At 27.0% G+C, this 19,833-nt stretch overlaps 4 protein-coding genes across 4 annotated transcripts; 2 read left to right on the top strand and 2 right to left on the bottom strand.

Moving 5' to 3' along the window:
• Positions 1-4,074: 4,074 nt before the first annotated feature.
• GO595_004750 (uncharacterized protein) lies at positions 4,075-4,554 on the bottom strand (the record flags this gene model as incomplete). Its single annotated transcript, XM_067917916.1, has 1 exon — positions 4,075-4,554. The coding sequence occupies one exon, from the start codon at positions 4,552-4,554 to the stop codon at positions 4,075-4,077; it is 480 nt and encodes a 159-aa protein (XP_067775332.1).
• A 5,821-nt stretch (positions 4,555-10,375) lies between these two features.
• Positions 10,376-10,996, top strand: GO595_004749 (Ras-related protein Rab-5A; the record flags this gene model as incomplete). Its single annotated transcript, XM_067917915.1, has 1 exon — positions 10,376-10,996. One exon carries the CDS (start codon positions 10,376-10,378, stop codon positions 10,994-10,996), a length of 621 nt encoding a protein of 206 aa, XP_067775331.1.
• A 212-nt stretch (positions 10,997-11,208) lies between these two features.
• Positions 11,209-11,841, top strand: GO595_004748 (Rab family GTPase; the record flags this gene model as incomplete). Its single annotated transcript, XM_067917914.1, has 1 exon — positions 11,209-11,841. One exon carries the CDS (start codon positions 11,209-11,211, stop codon positions 11,839-11,841), a length of 633 nt encoding a protein of 210 aa, XP_067775330.1.
• A 7,391-nt stretch (positions 11,842-19,232) lies between these two features.
• Positions 19,233-19,814, bottom strand: GO595_004747 (Septum-promoting GTP-binding protein 1; the record flags this gene model as incomplete). Its single annotated transcript, XM_067917913.1, has 1 exon — positions 19,233-19,814. The coding sequence occupies one exon, from the start codon at positions 19,812-19,814 to the stop codon at positions 19,233-19,235; it is 582 nt and encodes a 193-aa protein (XP_067775329.1).
• Positions 19,815-19,833: the final 19 nt, after the last annotated feature.

The raw sequence follows: 19,833 nt of genomic DNA, 5'->3' as shown, positions 1-19,833 counted from the left end.
TTATACTGTTATTTACCTTTGCAACTCAGATATTCAGTTTTGCGCACACCACTTTTCGGCTGCTTAGTTTTGAGAGTGAGAAATTTGCTTTTGCGCACTTAACTCTTTAAGATATTTAGTTTTGCTTGCTGTATCATTGCGATGAGCTGCAAAATTACAAAATTTTGCGCACATGTTAATGTTACATCGCATCGATATAAAGAAATTTCAGAAATTATTTAAAGTTTTATTTATTAACGAATTCCTCGTAATAAGAGCCTGATATGTTTGTGATATTCCTTCTGCGCCTTTTCATCAAAAGAAAATAAAGCTCCTGAAATTATAGTAACAGAATTTGGAAGTTCAATGTTATGTAAACCTGTAAATGAAAAAGATGATTCGCCTATTGAAGTAATGCTATCAGAGAGTTCAATGCTACTGAATGACGAACAATAATAAAATGCAAATTTTCCATTGCTATGAATATTGGTTCCTAACTTAACTTCTTCTAAATTGGAAATTCAGCATTTGGGAATTGTTATAATCTTCGATGTATTTATTATTATGGAGATTTAGAACCAAATATTGACAAAAATGCATTTTTTAATGTTTTTACAAGTGTTATCACATATCCAATATATATAGAGAATAAATTTGGACAATTAGATGTTGACAAAGAAAACTCAGAAGGAATATGCGAACCAATTCCAATACATTCATTTAGTCAATCGAATACATTTACTGCATCACTTCAAAGTGATATTACATTATCGTTTTCATATACATTAACAATTACATTATCAATTACACATTCATTAACTATTTATGAAACAAAAACGAAAACATTTTCATTATATATCAATAATTCGACATTTTCATATATTGAAACAGAATTTATTTATTACAATTATACGATTGTTATTTATTCGACTTATTATAATTATTATTCCAATTTCTTTACAATGTTTCATACTTCCGACGAAAATTCACCAAATGAAATTACGACAAATGTTTTGATTGGAATTATTTGCGGATCATTTGCATTTGTTTTGATCATTGTTGGAATTGTTATATTTTTAGTGAAAAGTAATAACAAGAAAGAAAAATCGAAATCAAAGTTACAATATAATGACACGACGACATCAAGTACAAAGCAAATCGAAGAAGTAAATAGTTTAGTTGAAGATATTGTGAAAGAAGATGAAGACAATTGGCTATGAATAAAATGTGTAATAAAAATTATTAATTTTAATTTTTATAAACAAATATAAAATTATTTTGTTGTTATATAAAATAAAATGAAGTCATATTAATGATGAGTCATTTTGACATTTTATGTTTGCAATTATTTCATTTTAATAAGAAATTTTGAATTTTAAAGATGTATAACTATTATTACTGACTTTAAATATAACAAAATAAATATTGTTGAACAATGATCAATGATTTTAAATTATGATTACATTTACATTAAATGTTGGCACTTTTCTGAATGCAATGGAACAAACTTTACTTGAATTCATTATTTATAAAAGCAAAAAATATATTTCAAATTAAAAATACACTGAAAAGGATTTTGTACATAAAGATCTTCTTATTTTATGTTTATTTAGAATAAAATAAGAAACTTATAATTAAATAATCGAAGAATTTCCAATGCTATAAAAAAAGATTAAATTTCATGATGATGAAAACGTTTAAAATGAATGAACAGCATATCAAATTAAAGCTTAAAATCGATTCTATAACATATATTCATTGAGTTATTTAAAAGTGAAATTATAATGTTATAAAGCTGTTTCTTTGATTGTTGTCTTAAAAAATCGATAGAAATATTTCAGGAGTGATTTGAAAGACCACAATTCAACAACAGGTTTTTTAAAGTTTAACCGTGAGATTTTAAACTTTTGAGAAAGCCGATGTATAATTGGTGAAGGTCTATAAGCATATTACAAGCTGAAACATGATAACCTTTCTTTTGTTCAGCATTTTGATCATGATGAAACGATTTAAAACTGACACAAAGCTTATTACACCTTATACTGTTCAAAAAGAAATCTTACAAATACAAAAAGGTAAAAGCAAGGAAGGACTGACTTACCAATGTGATGGAGAAGTTTCAATCAATGAAATTATGCTCAAAAAATTTAAAAGATTTAACAATAATTATAAAGTTTTGTTTATCAATGAATTATTTTTAAATTTGATACCAAATAATGAATCTACATCAATTGTACATCATGATTTTAATAACAAACAAAAATTTCATAGAACATATTTTTCGAACATTTTGAAGATAGACTTTGAAATCAATATATTTGTCAAAAATGGCATATTTGATGAAACCTTGAACAGATCTTATGAAGATACATCTTCCATAAAACGTGAATTTTTACATTTTTCGATGATGCGAAACGACAACGAAGAAGGACCAAATATTTTGAATGTTTTACTTCATTTAACTGTCATTTTTTCAATGATATTTTCGGTTATTCATATCAAATTTTATCAGAAAAACACAATTTCAGTTCAGAAAATACTAACGACCAAATATATATTGAAAGTAAAAGAAAAGAAAAAACAAGAAAATATTTTAATTTTTGTTATGTTTTTCATGAATTCTTATCAAATATTTAACTATGATAATTTAACACTTTCAATTATAAATTCAAATGAATTTAGTGAAATTGGACAATATCAAAATATAGCGAAATTTATAATTATCAATGAAAATATTTATTCAATTCCAAGTGGTTCATTTTCAGAATGGTCTTCAGTTGTTTTAGTGAATTTTGGTGACTCAGTATCAAATATTGAAGGTTCAGTGTTTTCGTCATGTTTTAATTTAGAAACGATAATTTTTGGAGGAAATGTTACAACAATTGGTGGTGGAGCATTTTCATTTTGTTCAACAATCAAAAACATTACGATACCAAATTCAGTTACAACAATTGGAATTTCATCATTTGCATTATGTTCTAATTTAACTTTATTAACACTTGGATATGGAATCAGAGAAATTGGAAGTTCAGCATTTGGGAATTGTTATAATCTTCGATGTATTTATTATTATGGAGATTCAGAACCAAATATTGGTGAAGGTGCATTTTATAATGTTTTAACAAGTGTTATCACATATCCAACATACGTCGGAAGTAAATTTGGACATTTAGATGTTGCCAAAGAAAACGCAGAAGGAATATGCGAACCACTTCCAACACATTCATTTAGTCAGTCGAATACATTTACAAGATCAAATTCATATGCACAGTCAGATTTAATTTCATTTTCAAAATTATATTCATTTAGTCAATCAATTACATTTTCTAAATCATATACATTTACTGCATCACTTCAAAGTGATATTTCAGTTTCATTTTCATATACATTAACAATTTCATTATCAATTACACATTCATTAACTATTTATGAAACAAAAACGAAAACATTTTCATTATATATAAATAATTCGACATTTTCATATATTGAAACAGAATTTATTTATTACAATTATACGATTGTTATTTATTCGACTTATTATAATTATTATTCCAATTTCTTTACAATGTTTTACACTGATAATAATGATAATCAAAATAACGATAATAAAACAACGATTATCATCATTTCTGTTTGTGTAATTGTTATAGTAATAGTTATTATCATATTATTAATTATATTATTGAAACATATTCGAAATAAAAAAGAAGAAATTTATGAAAATGACAAATCAGAACAAAATGAAAACGAAACGACGAATACATTTACTACTGGAATAAGTAACATAAATATTGAAGAAGATCCATTTGCTGAAGATTTTATAGAAGAAAAATTTATTGAACAAATTTAATATAAATATCAATAAAGACACAATTTAATTTTCTTCTTTAAATTAAATTTTATAGAGAGATTTCGTTATTAATTTGATAATCCCTTCTTTCATATATATGTATGAAGACATTTTGATAAATTTACTATAAGATTTATACAGCTTTTTCATTCGATCAAATTTTCATTATATTTTTCATGTCAGCAAATTAAAAAAGTTTTTGCAAATATATATTTTCAATAAAGTTATTTATTCATACGTCATTCTCAGACAGAACTTGTAGAAGACATTTCTTTGTGATTTCGTTTTCGAATGACCAAAAACAATATAACAGCCACAATTGCAATCACAACGACCGCAGCAACAACGCCCACAATAATATAAATTTTAGTATTGTCATCATCTCCTGTTCCATCATTATGGTTAATATCGAAAAGAGAATAATATTGTTCGACTTTAGATTCGTAATATGTGGATAAATACTCTAAGTATGTTGTGCGTGCGTTTTCACCTGTAAGAGAATATGTACGAGAAATAAACGAATTTACAACCACTCTTTGAGTCAGGGAATAAGAGCGTGTAAAAGATTCTATAGCTATGTCAGTAGATTCACCAACATCATATGATTTAGTAAATGTATTTGATCTTGTAAATGTTTGTGTTGCGGGAAGACATTCATCAATTACTGTTCCTTTGACTGCAGTTAGACCGCAAAATATTGAAGATGAATATGATGAACCAGTCATTACAAACGTAGTATTAGCACCAGAAAAAGAATTATCTTCATATGTTGGTTCTTTTCTTCCATAAAAGTAAATACATTTTAGAGACTTGCAACCACTAAATGCATTGGATCCGATAGAAGTGACCCCACTTGGAATTGTAATACTTCTTAAACTTGAACAATAACTAAATGCACTTGCTCCAATAGTAGTAAGAGAATTTGAAAGTGTAACACTTATTAACCCTGTGCAATAATAAAAAAAATCAATTCCAAGAATTGTGTAAGAACCTAAAAGTTCAATATTTTTTAATTTTTGGCAATAAGAAAAAACGCTCTTATCAAAATAAGTGACAGAATTTGGAATTGATATGTTTTCTAAAACGAAGTTACGTCTAAAAACATATTTTCCAAAAGTTTGTACTCTTGCTCTAATTGTGACTTGGGTTAATGAAGTACATCTATCAAAGGCATAATCACCTATTTTTGTGATTCCATCACCTATATAAACTGTTATCAAAGATTCTCAACGTCGGAATGCATCATTGGCCAAACTTGAGATTCCATATATGTAAAGATATTTAGTACTTGTTTTATATATTGAATAACTTGAAGCATCGTTGACAATTAGTGTACTATTTTCAGAGAAGAAATGGTTTTGGTAAGTAAGAGCGCAAAGTAAAACAAAAATCATGTGAACCAAAAAACCCATTGATTACATTATTCAAAATTTGAATTGAGAATTTTTTCTGATGGGTTCGCTGACAGTTGTTTGTTACAGTCAAGTTTGAATTGTAAATTGAATTGCCATTCAAATAACCCATTTCCCACCGTTTTTTGATTGCTTTACACATAGCCAAACGGTTTTTGAACGAGGTCTCTGTCAAGAAAAAGTGACATTCAATATCTGAAATTTTATAAAAAATCATTCTTTCTTAGTTGTCAACTCTAACTTATGCAAAAACGAACCTTAATTTAGCCCTTGGTTTCACCCAAAACGTAATGATCAATAATCTCCATTTGCCAGAGAATGGCAACATCTCGTCTACACCAAGGAGGAGGTCAGACACACAGAAAGCAAAAAGTTTTAATGTTTTGGACATTTTATTCTGGTTAATGAGAAAACGCTTTCACAAAATCAAATTTTTACTTACTATAATTGCCCCAACGCCTTTACGGCCATTTCGTTGCACTGGTGCTTCTTATCCATCGCAATTTCAGCGCAAATCCTAAAGTAACCTACGAAGAACTCGTTGTAGTTCTCTATTTCCTTATTCAAATCCTTTGCAATTTCCATTAAGCAAATGAAGAACTTATTATCAATGAATTTAATTTGTAATTCGTTTAACAATTTCTTTAACATGAATTTAATTTCGTCTTTTTCCAACATTTTAATAATTTTGCTCGTCACAATTCCCAAATTTTCTTCGCTAAAAACATATTTTAATATTTCGTATGCAACTTCTTGTAAGTCTTCGCGTGCACGTAAACATATTAACATTAATTCCGAATATGATAACTTCGAATTCTTTGAAGAATTATTAATAATTTGGATTTTGTTTTTAACCAAATATAAAACAGTTTCAAGTTTTTGCTTCTTAATTGGCGTGGAATTAAATATTATATTCATTGCAACAATTTCTTGTTCCATATATTTGTTAACTATCGAGATATCGATGTTTAATATTATCCAACAAAACAAATCTGAACATTCATTACGATATAAATCAATTGACTTATCACAAATCGATTCTAATATTCCTTGATAAATATGTTCTTGTTCATTTATTGGTATTAATTTATAACTATTTAATGTTATACAGATATTAAATGTATATGAAAGTTTTCGAATGATTAAATTGTTTTTAATTGTAAAACATCTTGATATAATACTACTAATGTTTGATCGAATAGATGATGATGATGGTGATGTATAAGTACAAAATGATATATATAAATACATAAATAAAATACCAGTTATATTAATTGTAGAAATCGTGGGGACCGTTAAGACTATTGTAAAGTTCTGTAAAAATGTTCTGAATTGAGAGTCCTCAATTTTGAGAACCTCGTTTGAAATCAATTGAATTGTAGAAATAAACGATTCAAATGTGGCTATTGAAAAGTTAATTGGTTTACATTTTACAAGTTGTGAAAAGTTATTTGAAATTTCTTTGAGTTCGTTATTGTATAAATCTTTGTTTTTACTTGATTGATTTTGTTCATAAAGAATTCCAAACCATAATAATAATATTGTAAGTAAAGAACCAGTGAAATCTTGATTAGTATTCATTGAAACTAAATGACTAATCAATTTAAAACTAGCATTTCTTGTATCGATATTTGTAGTTTCAGAAATTCCAGAAATGAATTTAATGTAATCAACTAAAAACAATTTCATTTGTTGTTCCTTTTGTATTAATCTACTGAAGCAACTTAAAATTAATTCATTCAACGGAATCAAAAACAAAAGATGTATGAATTCAAATGATTGATCTTTAGCGAAATTCAAAATTGCGTTTTGAACTTGTTGTAATATAATTGGATCGAATTTTTGTGTTTTTGAAGAAATCAATTTAATCAAAGGCGAATTTGAAGTTTTTGTAAGTTCTTTATTATGATGAGACAAGATTATTCTAATGATTAATACTTCATTCTTTACTAAATGCCCTTCTTGAATGATTTTTGTAAATAATTCGACTGATATTTGAGGATTAATTTTAGTTAATATTAATGTGAACAAAGAATAAAATATTTTATTAGTGTCTGATGGCGATTGATTATTTTTATAATAATATAATGGCGAATCTTCATTAAAGACTAAAGGCAAATCAAATATATTAAGTAAAAATGTTGTTGCTATAATTCTTAATTCATCAATTAATGATAAACATTGTACACTAACAATTAACAAAAGTTTTGTTGGATTAATTGTATATTTAATTCCTTGTTTCCGTGATACTTCTGAGACTTCTAATGCAAATTTATATGCAACTAATGGATCATCTTTTGTAAGTAATGGCAAAATCTTTTCTAATATAATATTTAAAGTTTTTGGAGAATTATTAGAAAACATAAATAACGAATGAACTATTTCCGGTATTAAACTTTCAGTAAATGGATTATCAAATGAATGTTTGCTCCATGACATTATAGCATCTTCTAAACGATTATCTTTATATTTAACTTTAGTTAAAAGTCCGGGTAAATATTCGGCGTATAAAGGCGTTTGTATTAATGAATCAACAAAACTTTCTTTAGGTTTAGATAATGTTGATTTAGATAACGCTGATATCATTTCGCATGCTTCATTTTTAACATTATATAATTCATTAGGATCTTTAGGTAATGCTAATTCGATAAGTTCCATAAATATTTTATTATCGTTATCTGATTTAATGATAGAATTCTCTAATAAAATTGTTATTGTATTTAATATACATTTCATTAATTGTGGTGTTGGTACTTTCTTAGATATACCGATAAATCCATGTTTTCGTGATGATTTCATTAATACAGTTAAACTTCGTATTGTTTCATTAGGATCTATTAATGATCGTGTATAATAAAACATTGGAAATATGTCAAGATCAGTAAGTGTTTGAATTAAATTATAAATTTTCGTTTTGTTATCATTAGTTAATCCTGGTGTAGCTGCAAGATTTATTAAATAAATTGGACTCATTTCAATCAATTTAAGATTCGATTGAATGAATTTATCGATGATAATATTACATATATAATAATTAACTAAATTTGTAAATATATATGGCGATTTAGGCGTTTCTGTTTTAGTGTTACCGAAATGTAATGATAAATTATATAAAAACTTAATTAATTTCTCTTGTTCTCCTTTATTATCATTTAATTTCATTATAATAATTGGTAAATATATTGATACAACTAAACAATATTCACTTTCATTAAGTAAATTAGTTATATTATCACGTGAAAGTTTATTCTCGAAGAAATTGGATAAAAATATTATTATTTCAATTGAGTTAATATTTGATATGTTCTTAACATAACATTTAAATAACTCATTAGTAAATTCAGGTATTAAATAATTAATCGATTTTTCTAAATTATCTTTTACATCAATTCGTGATATTAATGAATAATTTGTGATAATTGAGAAAATAGAATCACAAATTATGTTTATGTTTTCATTATTAATTATCTCCGATTTCATTAACTCATTAATACTTTGAAGCATTTGGATTTCGGTGCCTTCATTTAATGGAATTGGAAAATAATTTTTAAGATTTTCAATGTTTTCATTTCCAAAAAGTTTCGATTTTATTCCAATCATTATTCCACCAATATATGAATTTGGATTTTGTGCTAATGTTAAAAATGTTTTATTAAATTCTTCATCTTCTTTTCTTGTCGAAATAAATGTATAAAGTTTCTCTAAAAATTCATCATTAAATTTTGTTATAGTTGTCGATAAATTTGGTAAAAAAGATGTGATTTGTGTTGATATAGTTAAATGTTCATTTCCTATCGGCAATTTGTTGATTAAATCAAAGACGATAGAATCGGTTTCACGGTGAAGTCGTGTAATCTTCTGAATTCCTTGGATAACCGTTGTTGTAAAAAGCCCGCAAAATTCATCGTCGTCATAAAAACTGTGAAGTGAAGTCATGAAATAAACGGCTGCCTGCGAATGGAAAATGGAATTTTTGGTGAAAAGCTCATTTAAAATACTAGTTACCGTGTCAACATCGATTTTATCATTTGGAAATTCATCACGTTGAAGATAACGAATTGAAATTGCAAGACAAATAACAACTTGTGGTTGAATGGTTCCAATTATAAGTTTTGGAATCAAAATTTCAAGACATTTTTGGCGTAACTGTGGAAGCTTCTCACTAAATACAGATATAACTAAATCTGCATTAGGTCCATGAATTTCAGAAATAACTCTATTTTCAAATCCGGTTCCACCTGCAAGATTATTATAAAGACCACGGATAGCTGAAGCAATCTTCATGTAAGTCTCGAACGAATTAATGGTACCCGGAAATTGTGCAATGTTTCCTGAAATTTGGATTATTTCATCTTCAAATTGATATTGATTACATTCATTTTGAAGAAGATCGCAAATTATTTGGAGATATTCAAGCTGAAATTCCTTTTCATTCTTGATATATCCGAAAAGACTATTGATTTCTGATTTGATTTCAGTTGAATTTTTTAAAAATTGTAATAACTGTTTGCGTTGTTGTGCATTAGGTCCTCTTGTAAGGATATCAATAATTGTCCTAAATTTAAGGTTTCCAAGCTTCGACATCAATGATTTTGATTTTTGAATAGTTTATGTATCCAATTTGCGCTCTTTCAATTTATTCCGATCGGAATTCAATTTCTAACGCCGGTGGAGATCAAAAGCATTTAGAACAGCAAATTTTTAAAATGTTTTTTTGCTTTTTCTTCACCAACAATCATATTGGGAATTTCATATGAAATTTCAAAAGAAATTTAAGTAAGTAAGATATTTATACAATTTGTGAATTCACAAATTAAAAATAGGATTGTAATTTTTCGAATTTCAAGTCAAAAAATACACCGGCAGCAAAATTGTATGAATAAAAAATTTATTGTATAGCATTTAAATAAACATTTCTTGTCGATTTATATAAATTATCAAGTGATTTGATTAGTGAATATTTGATACATAAATATCCTTCAAATGTTAGAGTTAGTAACTCTGTCTCATATGTTTTGATAATAAACTTTTCCAAGAACGAGCAATTCAACTTTAATTTCTAAAAAGTGGAACAATGGATTAACGGTCATGTTAATTTTTCTGCTTATAAAATCTTAGATCAAAAATCCTAATTATGAATGAAATTGCTGATTTAAACATAGCTCTTGTAGGTGAGTCTTGTGTTGGTAAAACAGCAATAGCATTACGTTTTGTTAATAACGATTTCAATAATAATCTCCCTTCAACAATTCATTTTGACAGTTTCAATAAAACCTTAAACATTGACGGGAAAGATATTACATTTTCTTTGCGTGATACAGCAGGACAAGAACAATATAGATCTATTATCAAACTTTATTATCGTAATTGTCAAGTGATAATAATAGTTTTTGCACTTGGAAATCTTAACCCAACGGTTCCACTTGCAAAAGAATCGTTTAATTCCATAGGAGAATGGTATAGACAAATAAAGAATAATGCAGACGAAGGCACAATAATTGTTTTATGTGGAAATATGAACGATCTCCAACTAGAAATCACACACGATGAAGTTATGGAAAAGATTCGAACGATTGATGAAAACCTTGAGTATTTCGAAACGAGTGCAAAAACTAATGATGGCATTGATGCGATGTTCGAAACTATTGCAGAAAGGTATCTACAAAGCGAATGTTTTATTGAACATGAAAAAGATAAGTCAAACAATTTCATTGACATTGAAAATGAAGAACATAATAATCGTCGGTGTTGTTGACCTATGATTGCAATAAGTATTTAATGAAAATGTTCATCCTTTTAAACATAAATTCCTCATGATTTTATGCAAGTCCAAATTGTACTTCATCTGTTGGCGATCAAAAAGTGGAAATTGTGATTTAAACCACCAATTTTCTAAGAAACCGTTTTAATTTTCACTGCGATATGATGTTATTTTGGCATTTTTTTTGTGTTTATATTTTTTTGCATATGCAAAGCTATCTCTCAAGAGAGAACGAATTAAGAATAGCTCTTGTAGGAGAGGCGAGTGTTGGCAAGACAGCAATTAGCTTACGTTTTGCAGGAAATGGTTTTACAAAAAACTTATCTTTGACCGTTGGACTTGATTTATTCAATAAAACCTTAAACATCCTTGGAAAGCAAGTCAACGTTGTTGTACGTGACACAGCAGGACAAGAACAATATAGATCCATCGTTAAAAATTTTTATCGTAATTGTCAAGCGATAATAATAGTTTTTGCACTCGGAAATCTCGACCCAACGGTTCCGCTTGCGAAAGAATCGTTTAATACCATAGGAGAATGGTATCGGCAAATAAAGAATAATGCAGATGAAGGCACAATGATTGCTTTATGTGGAAATATGAACGATCTCCAACTAGAAATCACACACGATGAAGTTATGGAAAAGATTCGAACGATTGATGAAAACCTTGAGTATTTCGAAACGAGTGCAAAAACTAATGATGGCATTGATGCGATGTTCGAAACTATTGCAGAAAAGTTTTTGAAATCAAATGAAAAAGAAAATATTGATCCCATTCCCGATCTCAATCTTAATCACACTCCCAATAACAATTCTAAACGTGGTTTTATATGTTAAAGATTTCTTTAATATATAATTAATAAAAATATTCTGGCAATAAGATGTAATGTTTCTTTATAAGAAAATCTGTTGAAAACTAATCTTTGTCCACTCACAGCATAAATTAATTCTTTATATATAACTTAAGAATCTCATATGAAAAGGAGTCTTGTTTACATGTCAAAAACAACGAATGTGCAATATCCAAACATACTTCTCCTAGGAGAAAAATATCAAGTACTTAATTTCAATTTTTATTCTTCGTGTGATTTAAATATTTTTTAAATATGATTAGTTCATTTTAAATTTTGCTTAAGTAAATTAACTATTGCGGTATTTCCATTGGAAGATGCAATCATAAGTGCTGTTTTAAACAATTTTAATCATTACCAAATATTATTTTAAAATATTATAATTATAAAATTAATTTTAAACAAAATTAAAATATATTTTTCTCATTGATTTTAATTTTTTTATGTCCAATAAATAATTTTACTATTTCAGTGTAACCAAAAACAGTTGCAATTATAAGTCCTGTATTAAATAATTTGAATAATTTCCATATGTTATTTCGAAACAGTAAATTATCAAAATAAATATTCAATAAAATTAATAAATATCTTTAACATTAACATCAATTCCTATTTGCTCTAAAAGTAATTTAACTATTTCTGTCTGACAATTTTTAGATGCACACAAAAGTGCTGTTTGAAATATTCAAAAGAATTTCCGATTTTTATTTTGAAACATTAAATCACTTAAACAAACATTAAATAAAATTTATGAACATCTTTAGCATTAATATCAATTCCTTTTTGTTCAAGAAGTAATTTAACTGTTTCTATATGACCATTTGAAGATGCAATCATAAGTGCTGTTTTAAATGATTTGAATAATTTCCAAATATTTTTATGAAATTCCGAAATATAAAAACAAATTACTAATGCAACAAATCAACATCTTTTGCATTAATATCAATACCTTTTTGCTCAAGAAGTAATTTGACAACTTTTGATTTTCCAAGTCTAGATGCAATTATAAGTGGTGTCATAAATAATTTAAATGATTTTGGATTATTTTTGTGAAACATTAAATTATTGAAATGTATGATAAATAAAATAAATAATTTCTATCCTTATCATTGATATTAATTCCTTTTTGCTCAAGTAATAATTTAACATATTTTACTTTCCCAAATTCTACCATTCTCATAAATATTGTTTGAAGAAATCTAAATAATTTCCGAAAATTATTTGAAAACATTAAAAGATAAAATTAAATTTTAAAAAATAGAAATAAATATCTTTATCATTGATATTAAATCCTTTTTGTTGAAGAAGATATTTAAATACTTCAAGAAAATTTGGGTCTTTTAGATAAATTCTTTCTAAAAATTCATGCGACACCACAACGAAAAGTGCTGTTTCATATATTTTGAATAATTTTGATGGTTTATATTGAAACCTTCAATGATTAAATCAAACATTAAACAAAATTACAAAATGTTTCTAATATTAAAATCAACTAATCCATTTTCAATAAAATACTTAACGATTTCAATGTTACCATTCGAAATAGCAATAAAGAACGCAGTTTCAATTACTATGATTAAATTCCATTTTATTATTCATATAAATACCAAATAAAATATAAAAAAATTTTGAGCATTAATTTCAATTCCTTTATGTTGTACAAGTAATTTAACAATTTCTAAGTAATTATTGGCTGATACATACATTAGTGCTGTCCAAAATAATGTAAATAATTTTCATATATTATTTTAAAATAGTGAAATATTAAAACAAATTTTAAATAAAACTAAAACACATCTTTAACATTGACATCAATTCCTTCTTGTTCAAGAAGTAATTTTACAATATCATCATGACCTTCTAAACATGCTCTTACAAGTCCAGTTTTAAATAAAATGAACAGTTTCCAAATTCTATTAAAAAATATCATATCATATAAATAAATATAAAGCATACTAAATAAATATCAGTATCATTAATTAATGTATTTTTTGATTCAAGAATTATTTTTACTAATTTAAAATTACCATTTTGTGCTGCAATTGTAAGTGGTGTTCTAAATAATCAAAATAATTCCCAGATATGATGATAAAATATTAAATTATAAAAAGCAACTAATATTATAAATAAATTTCTTTTATATTATAATCTATTTGACTTTTATCAATAATAAATTTAACAATTTCATTATGATTATTTTCAATTTCAATCATAACAGGTGACATTAAAAATTATTTGAAGAAATTTCATAATTTTTAATGGAATTTTATATATTTTAAATAAACAGGAATATAAACAAGCAAATATTTTTAGCATTTAAATCAAGACCTTTTTTCTCATAAAGATATTTAATAAACTCAACGTTATCATATTTAACAGGGAAAACTTTATATTTATCAACAGATTTTGTTTCTTTAAGAAAATATTTAACCAAAAATAAATTACAATTCTTAATTGCTTCGTTAATAATAATATTAGATATTTCCATACCAATGCTTTTTAAAAATGAAAAAATTTCATAATTAGAAAAGTTAATACATTTCTTTCCTAATGCTTTTAAATTTTTAATTTTAGTTATTTTATTTTCATAAAGATATTTAAAGACATCATTTTGATGAAACATAATTGCTGTTTTGTATGCACCTTTAAATGTTATATGATTTTGTTCACATAAATGAATGATTTCAAGATTTCCGCCTGCAATTGCATATTTGCTTGTATTATCAATATTAGAACTATTTAATAATAAATATTTAAAACATTTTATTGATCCAAAAAATGCTGCATAATCAATTAATGTAACATCCCAATTGTTAATAAATGAATATCTTTCATAAAGTGATGGCCTGATTTTTTGATTAAAATCAAAATTTTCTTGTGATGATATTTCTTGAAGTTTTTCGATATCATCATTTCGAATGATTTTTGAAATTTCATTTGGATTAACACCTTCTTTAACTAATTTCTTATGAAGTTCCCAATCATTATTTGATAGTTCGGGGTTGTTTAAAAATGCATTATAATATTCCATATGATATAATTTCATATAACTTGTTCTTTTGTAATGTACAAAATATAATGTATTTTTGTTTTTAACTTCATTAGAATTAATTATATCTTTTTCTATCAGTTTTTCAAGTAAATAATTTGATTCTTGTGAATTAATGTTAATTAGAAAATTTGTAAAAACTTTATAAATTAAATGGAATTTTTTGTCTTTCTCTTTAATCCCTTTTAGAAAATCATAACACAAATCAAAATCAAATGCCTTTGAAACAAAAAGTGAATAAACTAATTGACTGATGATAAAATCAGTAGATATTGGAAATTTGTCATTAAATAAATTCATTATTGATTCAATTGATTCATTAATATTCTTTCCCTTTAAATCGTGAATTATGCTTTGCGCTGTACAAAGAACATTTAAATAGTTTGATTTATTATCTTGTTGGTTCATGTGTTTTTGACCTGAAATTTTATGAGCATAACCGTCATGATTTGAATGAAAAGCAATATTTGTAACATCCAAAAATACTGGAGGCTATTGATGATCATACATTAGTGTTTTCAAAATGGGACTTCTAGTTTTCCTTTGGGAACTTCCAAAATTTCGTTAAAGATAGATTTTGAAAATATTTTAATTATTTAAATGAGTTGCTAAGTGTCCAGCCATATTTTTTTTTCTGTTATCGTGAAAAAGTTAATTTGAATGAAGTTCCACTAGAACTTATAATAATACCCACTAAAAAGAGGTGCAGTCAAAACATTAAAAAATAATTTTAGCGTTAAAGTGCAAATAATTCTTTAAATATTTTCGAAATCTTATTTTTAACATGCATATCTATAACCTTCCATTTTGCTTTTGAGTGATTTGATTTTTTCAATACTCAGTGTAAAACTTTCAAAGTGTATCGTTCGGCGCAAGATGAAGGTCAGCTCTGCTTTCGAACTAGGGTTTAGGTCGATAGCTAACCCATCTTTGAAGTCTGCAGAAGTGCTAAATGCAATGCGGTTTTTAGAAAATGAAGCAGAGACAATCTCACCGGAAATTGTTAATTTTGATTTTATCGCACCTTTTTTTCATCAAATTTTCACATCTCAAAACTTTTTAGTTAGAGCCTCAGTGCTAAGAATTATAAGTCATTTTGAAGCAAAAACAGAAGAATCAATAATTGAAAAGTATCTTTTTGACAAATTAATTGCCATTTCAATTGATCAAAAAGAGCCCACACCTCCACCAAAGATTGATGAAGAAAAGGAAGCTGCATTTCGCTTAGTTTCACTATTAATACGTCTTCGGAATTATCTACCCGAGTCAATTTTCCGCGCATTAATTTCATTATATTATACACCCAAGAACTCGTACAAAGTTCCCATCATTTCTAATCTTGCCCAAGCCCTTATAATATGTGATAATGAAGATATTCCAGATGTACCTGAAATCTCACAAATTCTCATCGAATCCATAACAGAGCTTCCATCCAAAGCGTTATGTGGGTTAATTTGTTATCTTTTTGAACATCAAAAATATCCATCAAGTCAATCCAATTTTATCTCCAAGTTACTTATGCCACTTTCCCCCACCTTAACACAACCCCCCAACTGTGAATCCACATGTCTTTCGATTGTTTATCTTCTTAAAACATGGACTGGCTTATTTTGTTTTGGGTTACGTAGTAATGTATTTCATGATTTAATTAGTATATTACCACATTTGCCATCTCCAGTTTTAAGTATTTTTTCCAAGTTAATTCTCTTAAATGGACCACGTAATTCTATTGTCGCTTGTTATTCAGGTTTCGTACTCGATATATTAATGAAACTCGGATTATTCCAAATCTTAAATGAAATCTCGATAACGAATGAAGACGCATCGAAATTCTTTAACGAATATTTACCATTTGCGATACATTGTGGAAGTACATTAGAAACTTTCATTGATTGTTCTTATGCGCCAATTCCAAATCCAAAAAATAATTTAATCGAATCGAACGAAACAATTTTAAGAATTTCAAAGGAATTTTCTAAGCAACAAACAAATTTATTAATTAGTGATTATGTTTTACAACAAGATAAAACTCAATGGGATTGGATACAAATTAATTCTTTGATAACTATCGAATTACCAATTCAAGAAGCTGAAGAACAATCACAAAACGCAATCACTTTCATCAAGAAACTTTTGGAATTTTTTGCATATGATTTCTTGGAATTAAATTCGAATAACATAGAATTAATAGCAAATACTTTCTTGTCATTAATGGAATTCCTTTTATCTAAAAATTGGGGAATTAAATTAATTACTGAAGAAAAAGGTTTATTAAATTTGTTAAGAAAGTCAATTGAGATGCTTTGTTCGAACAAAGCTTCTGAAAAAACTCAAGTTTTTAATGTGTGGAATTTGTTTTGTATTATGATGTCAAGACTTAATAGTATCGAAATTTTGTCACATTGGAATATATTACAAGAAGTAAAACATATTGACGTGACTGATTTGACAATTGCAAAAAAGATGATTTCAATGATTCGATTTTACCCAGAATCTTCACTTGGAATCGCACTTTACTTACGATTCATTGAGTCATCAAATAACTCAGTATCTTTTTATGCGTTAAAAAAGTTGAAATCTAAAACTCAATCTCTTCCAAATTATAACATTGTTCGACATGAAATTTTTAGCCAATATTTCATCACTGGATTAGAAGGCAAAAGACAAGAACAAGTTAATATGGTCATAAAACTTATTACTGAGTTATTACAAACTGATCAAGGATTTCTAAATCTTCTATCAAATGATTCTAAAATGCATAACATAATATCTCATTTATCACACCATACATATTCTTTACTTTTAAGCAATGAAAATTCATTTGAATATTGTAATATTAATGATGAAATAAATTGGTGGATGCAAACCGGCAACAAAGAATACGTTAAAATATACGATAAGAAAATTGAAGAAACGTTCGACTCGGTGCACCCCAAACCGTCACCGACATCCCCTCCAAACGGTTATCTCGTTATACCACCCCATTTATTTGGGGAATTATCTAAAACAAAAATTGGGATTGAAAAACTTAGTGAAAAGATTCCTATTTTATTAGAACAATTACAATCAGAATCTATGAATTCCAAACGTTCTTCATTTTTTGCGTTATCACATTTTTTATCAAATACGAATTTACATTCTCAAGAAATTATTACACAAATGATCAAAACTACAAATGAAAGTACATCGTATTTGTTACGTGGGACATTATTATGTTCATTATCAATCTCTGCTTCCAAAAATTGTTCACTTTCAAATATAATTGAAGAAAACGGATTTCGAATTTTATCATTCCAAAACAACATATGGGTATCTCCTGTCGAACCAACTTCGATGTTGTTTGATCCCATTATCCCAAAAACGGAAACCACGAATATTATAATTCCTTCGAACTTGAAATATTCGGAACATATTCCGAAGCTTCTCAACCCGATACATTTAGTTGCCACCAAAAAGGAACTTATTGAAGCTGCGAAAGATCCCAAATCGGTAATATATTCGCTCGAACATGCGCTGTATATGAACGAAGTAATTTCACATTATTCATATTCATATGAAATGCGGCAATTTCTGCGTTCGATTTTTCGATCAATTCCTTTAATGAAAGTTAATGAAAACGATTTTGTAATTAATAAAATTGTCGCCGCTGAATGCGACGCAAAAGTTTATGAGGTACAAAGCGAAAAAAATAATAACTTGAACATGAAAATTTGTAACTTTAGTAATATAAATGTTCCGAAGTTTAACGTGAAGGATATAAAGAGATTAAGAAGAACAACGCCGGTGCCCGAAGTGTACTTAAGGGACGAGGAATTCGAGGAGATGACTGGAATGAAGAGAAACGAGTTTTATCAATTGGAGATTGACAAAATTAGAGAAATTAGAAAGAAAATTTTAAGCTGAGGATTTTAATATGTAAATGTTTATAAGCGATTTTTTGTTTCGGTATGAAATTTTATTCATTTTATTTCCAAATAATTTTTTGTATTACAAAAATAAGTAAATGTATTTAGATGATAAAATATACGTTTTCTTATCAATTTTTTGGATAGAATAAAAGAAATTACATTTATAAATAAAGTGAAATTTCCAGAAAAATGAATATCTCAACAAACCGTCACTTTGAATTCAAAAATTGAAGGGAAAAGATTTTCTCTATTCAATTAACTGACAATTTACAAATGTTTTCTTGCATAAAAGAATAAGCCATTTTAAGCATGCTTTAGCTTCTAATTCCTGAAAAGTATAATAAGTATAATGTAAATAATTTATTATATTACTTTTCCAATTGGTTAGATGTTTTATTGAAAATGATTTCTAGATTTTTTTTAGAAAATTATTACTGGCTTGCTTGGGTCCTCAACCTTTTCAACCTTTAAGTTGAGTCCGAACACGGATCCAATTACAATTTGGAACAGTTTTTTAACATTGATCGAATGGGTATTTGAACAATAAACTAAAGGTGCACCAATGGCTGCTGCGAACTTTTTAGCTTTGTTTGTAATGGCAATTCTTTCTTGTTCAGGCAATTCAAAGTATTTGTCAAATTTATTACCTACCAAAAAAACGCGTGCTGTTTGATTGCATTGATAGGCAGCTTTATACCAGTCACGAAGTGCTGTTAATGATTTAATATTAGCTAAATCAAACATGAAAATCATGGCGTGCGCACCTTCGCAACAAATGTTGAGCATATCCATAAAGTTCTTTTGACCACCTATATCCCAAATAACTAGGTTAACTGGAGTGTTTTTCACCTTGATCGTTCGTTCAAGAAATTGAACTCCAAGTGTTGCAATATAGTCTTCACTAAATGTACCTTTGCAATACTTAACCATAAGAGAAGTTTTACCAACCATAGTACTGCCAATAAGAGCGATCTTCACGGTAACAGTTCCTTCAGAAGACATTAACTGTCACTTTTCTTAA

This window comes from Histomonas meleagridis, assembly GCF_020186115.1.
Source record: "Histomonas meleagridis strain 2922-C6/04-10x chromosome Unknown contig_27, whole genome shotgun sequence".
In the NCBI taxonomy this organism is placed as follows: Eukaryota; Parabasalia; order Tritrichomonadida; family Dientamoebidae; genus Histomonas; species Histomonas meleagridis.
Note: the sequence above shows the minus strand (reverse complement) of the source record. Positions and strands in the feature narration are given on the sequence as shown.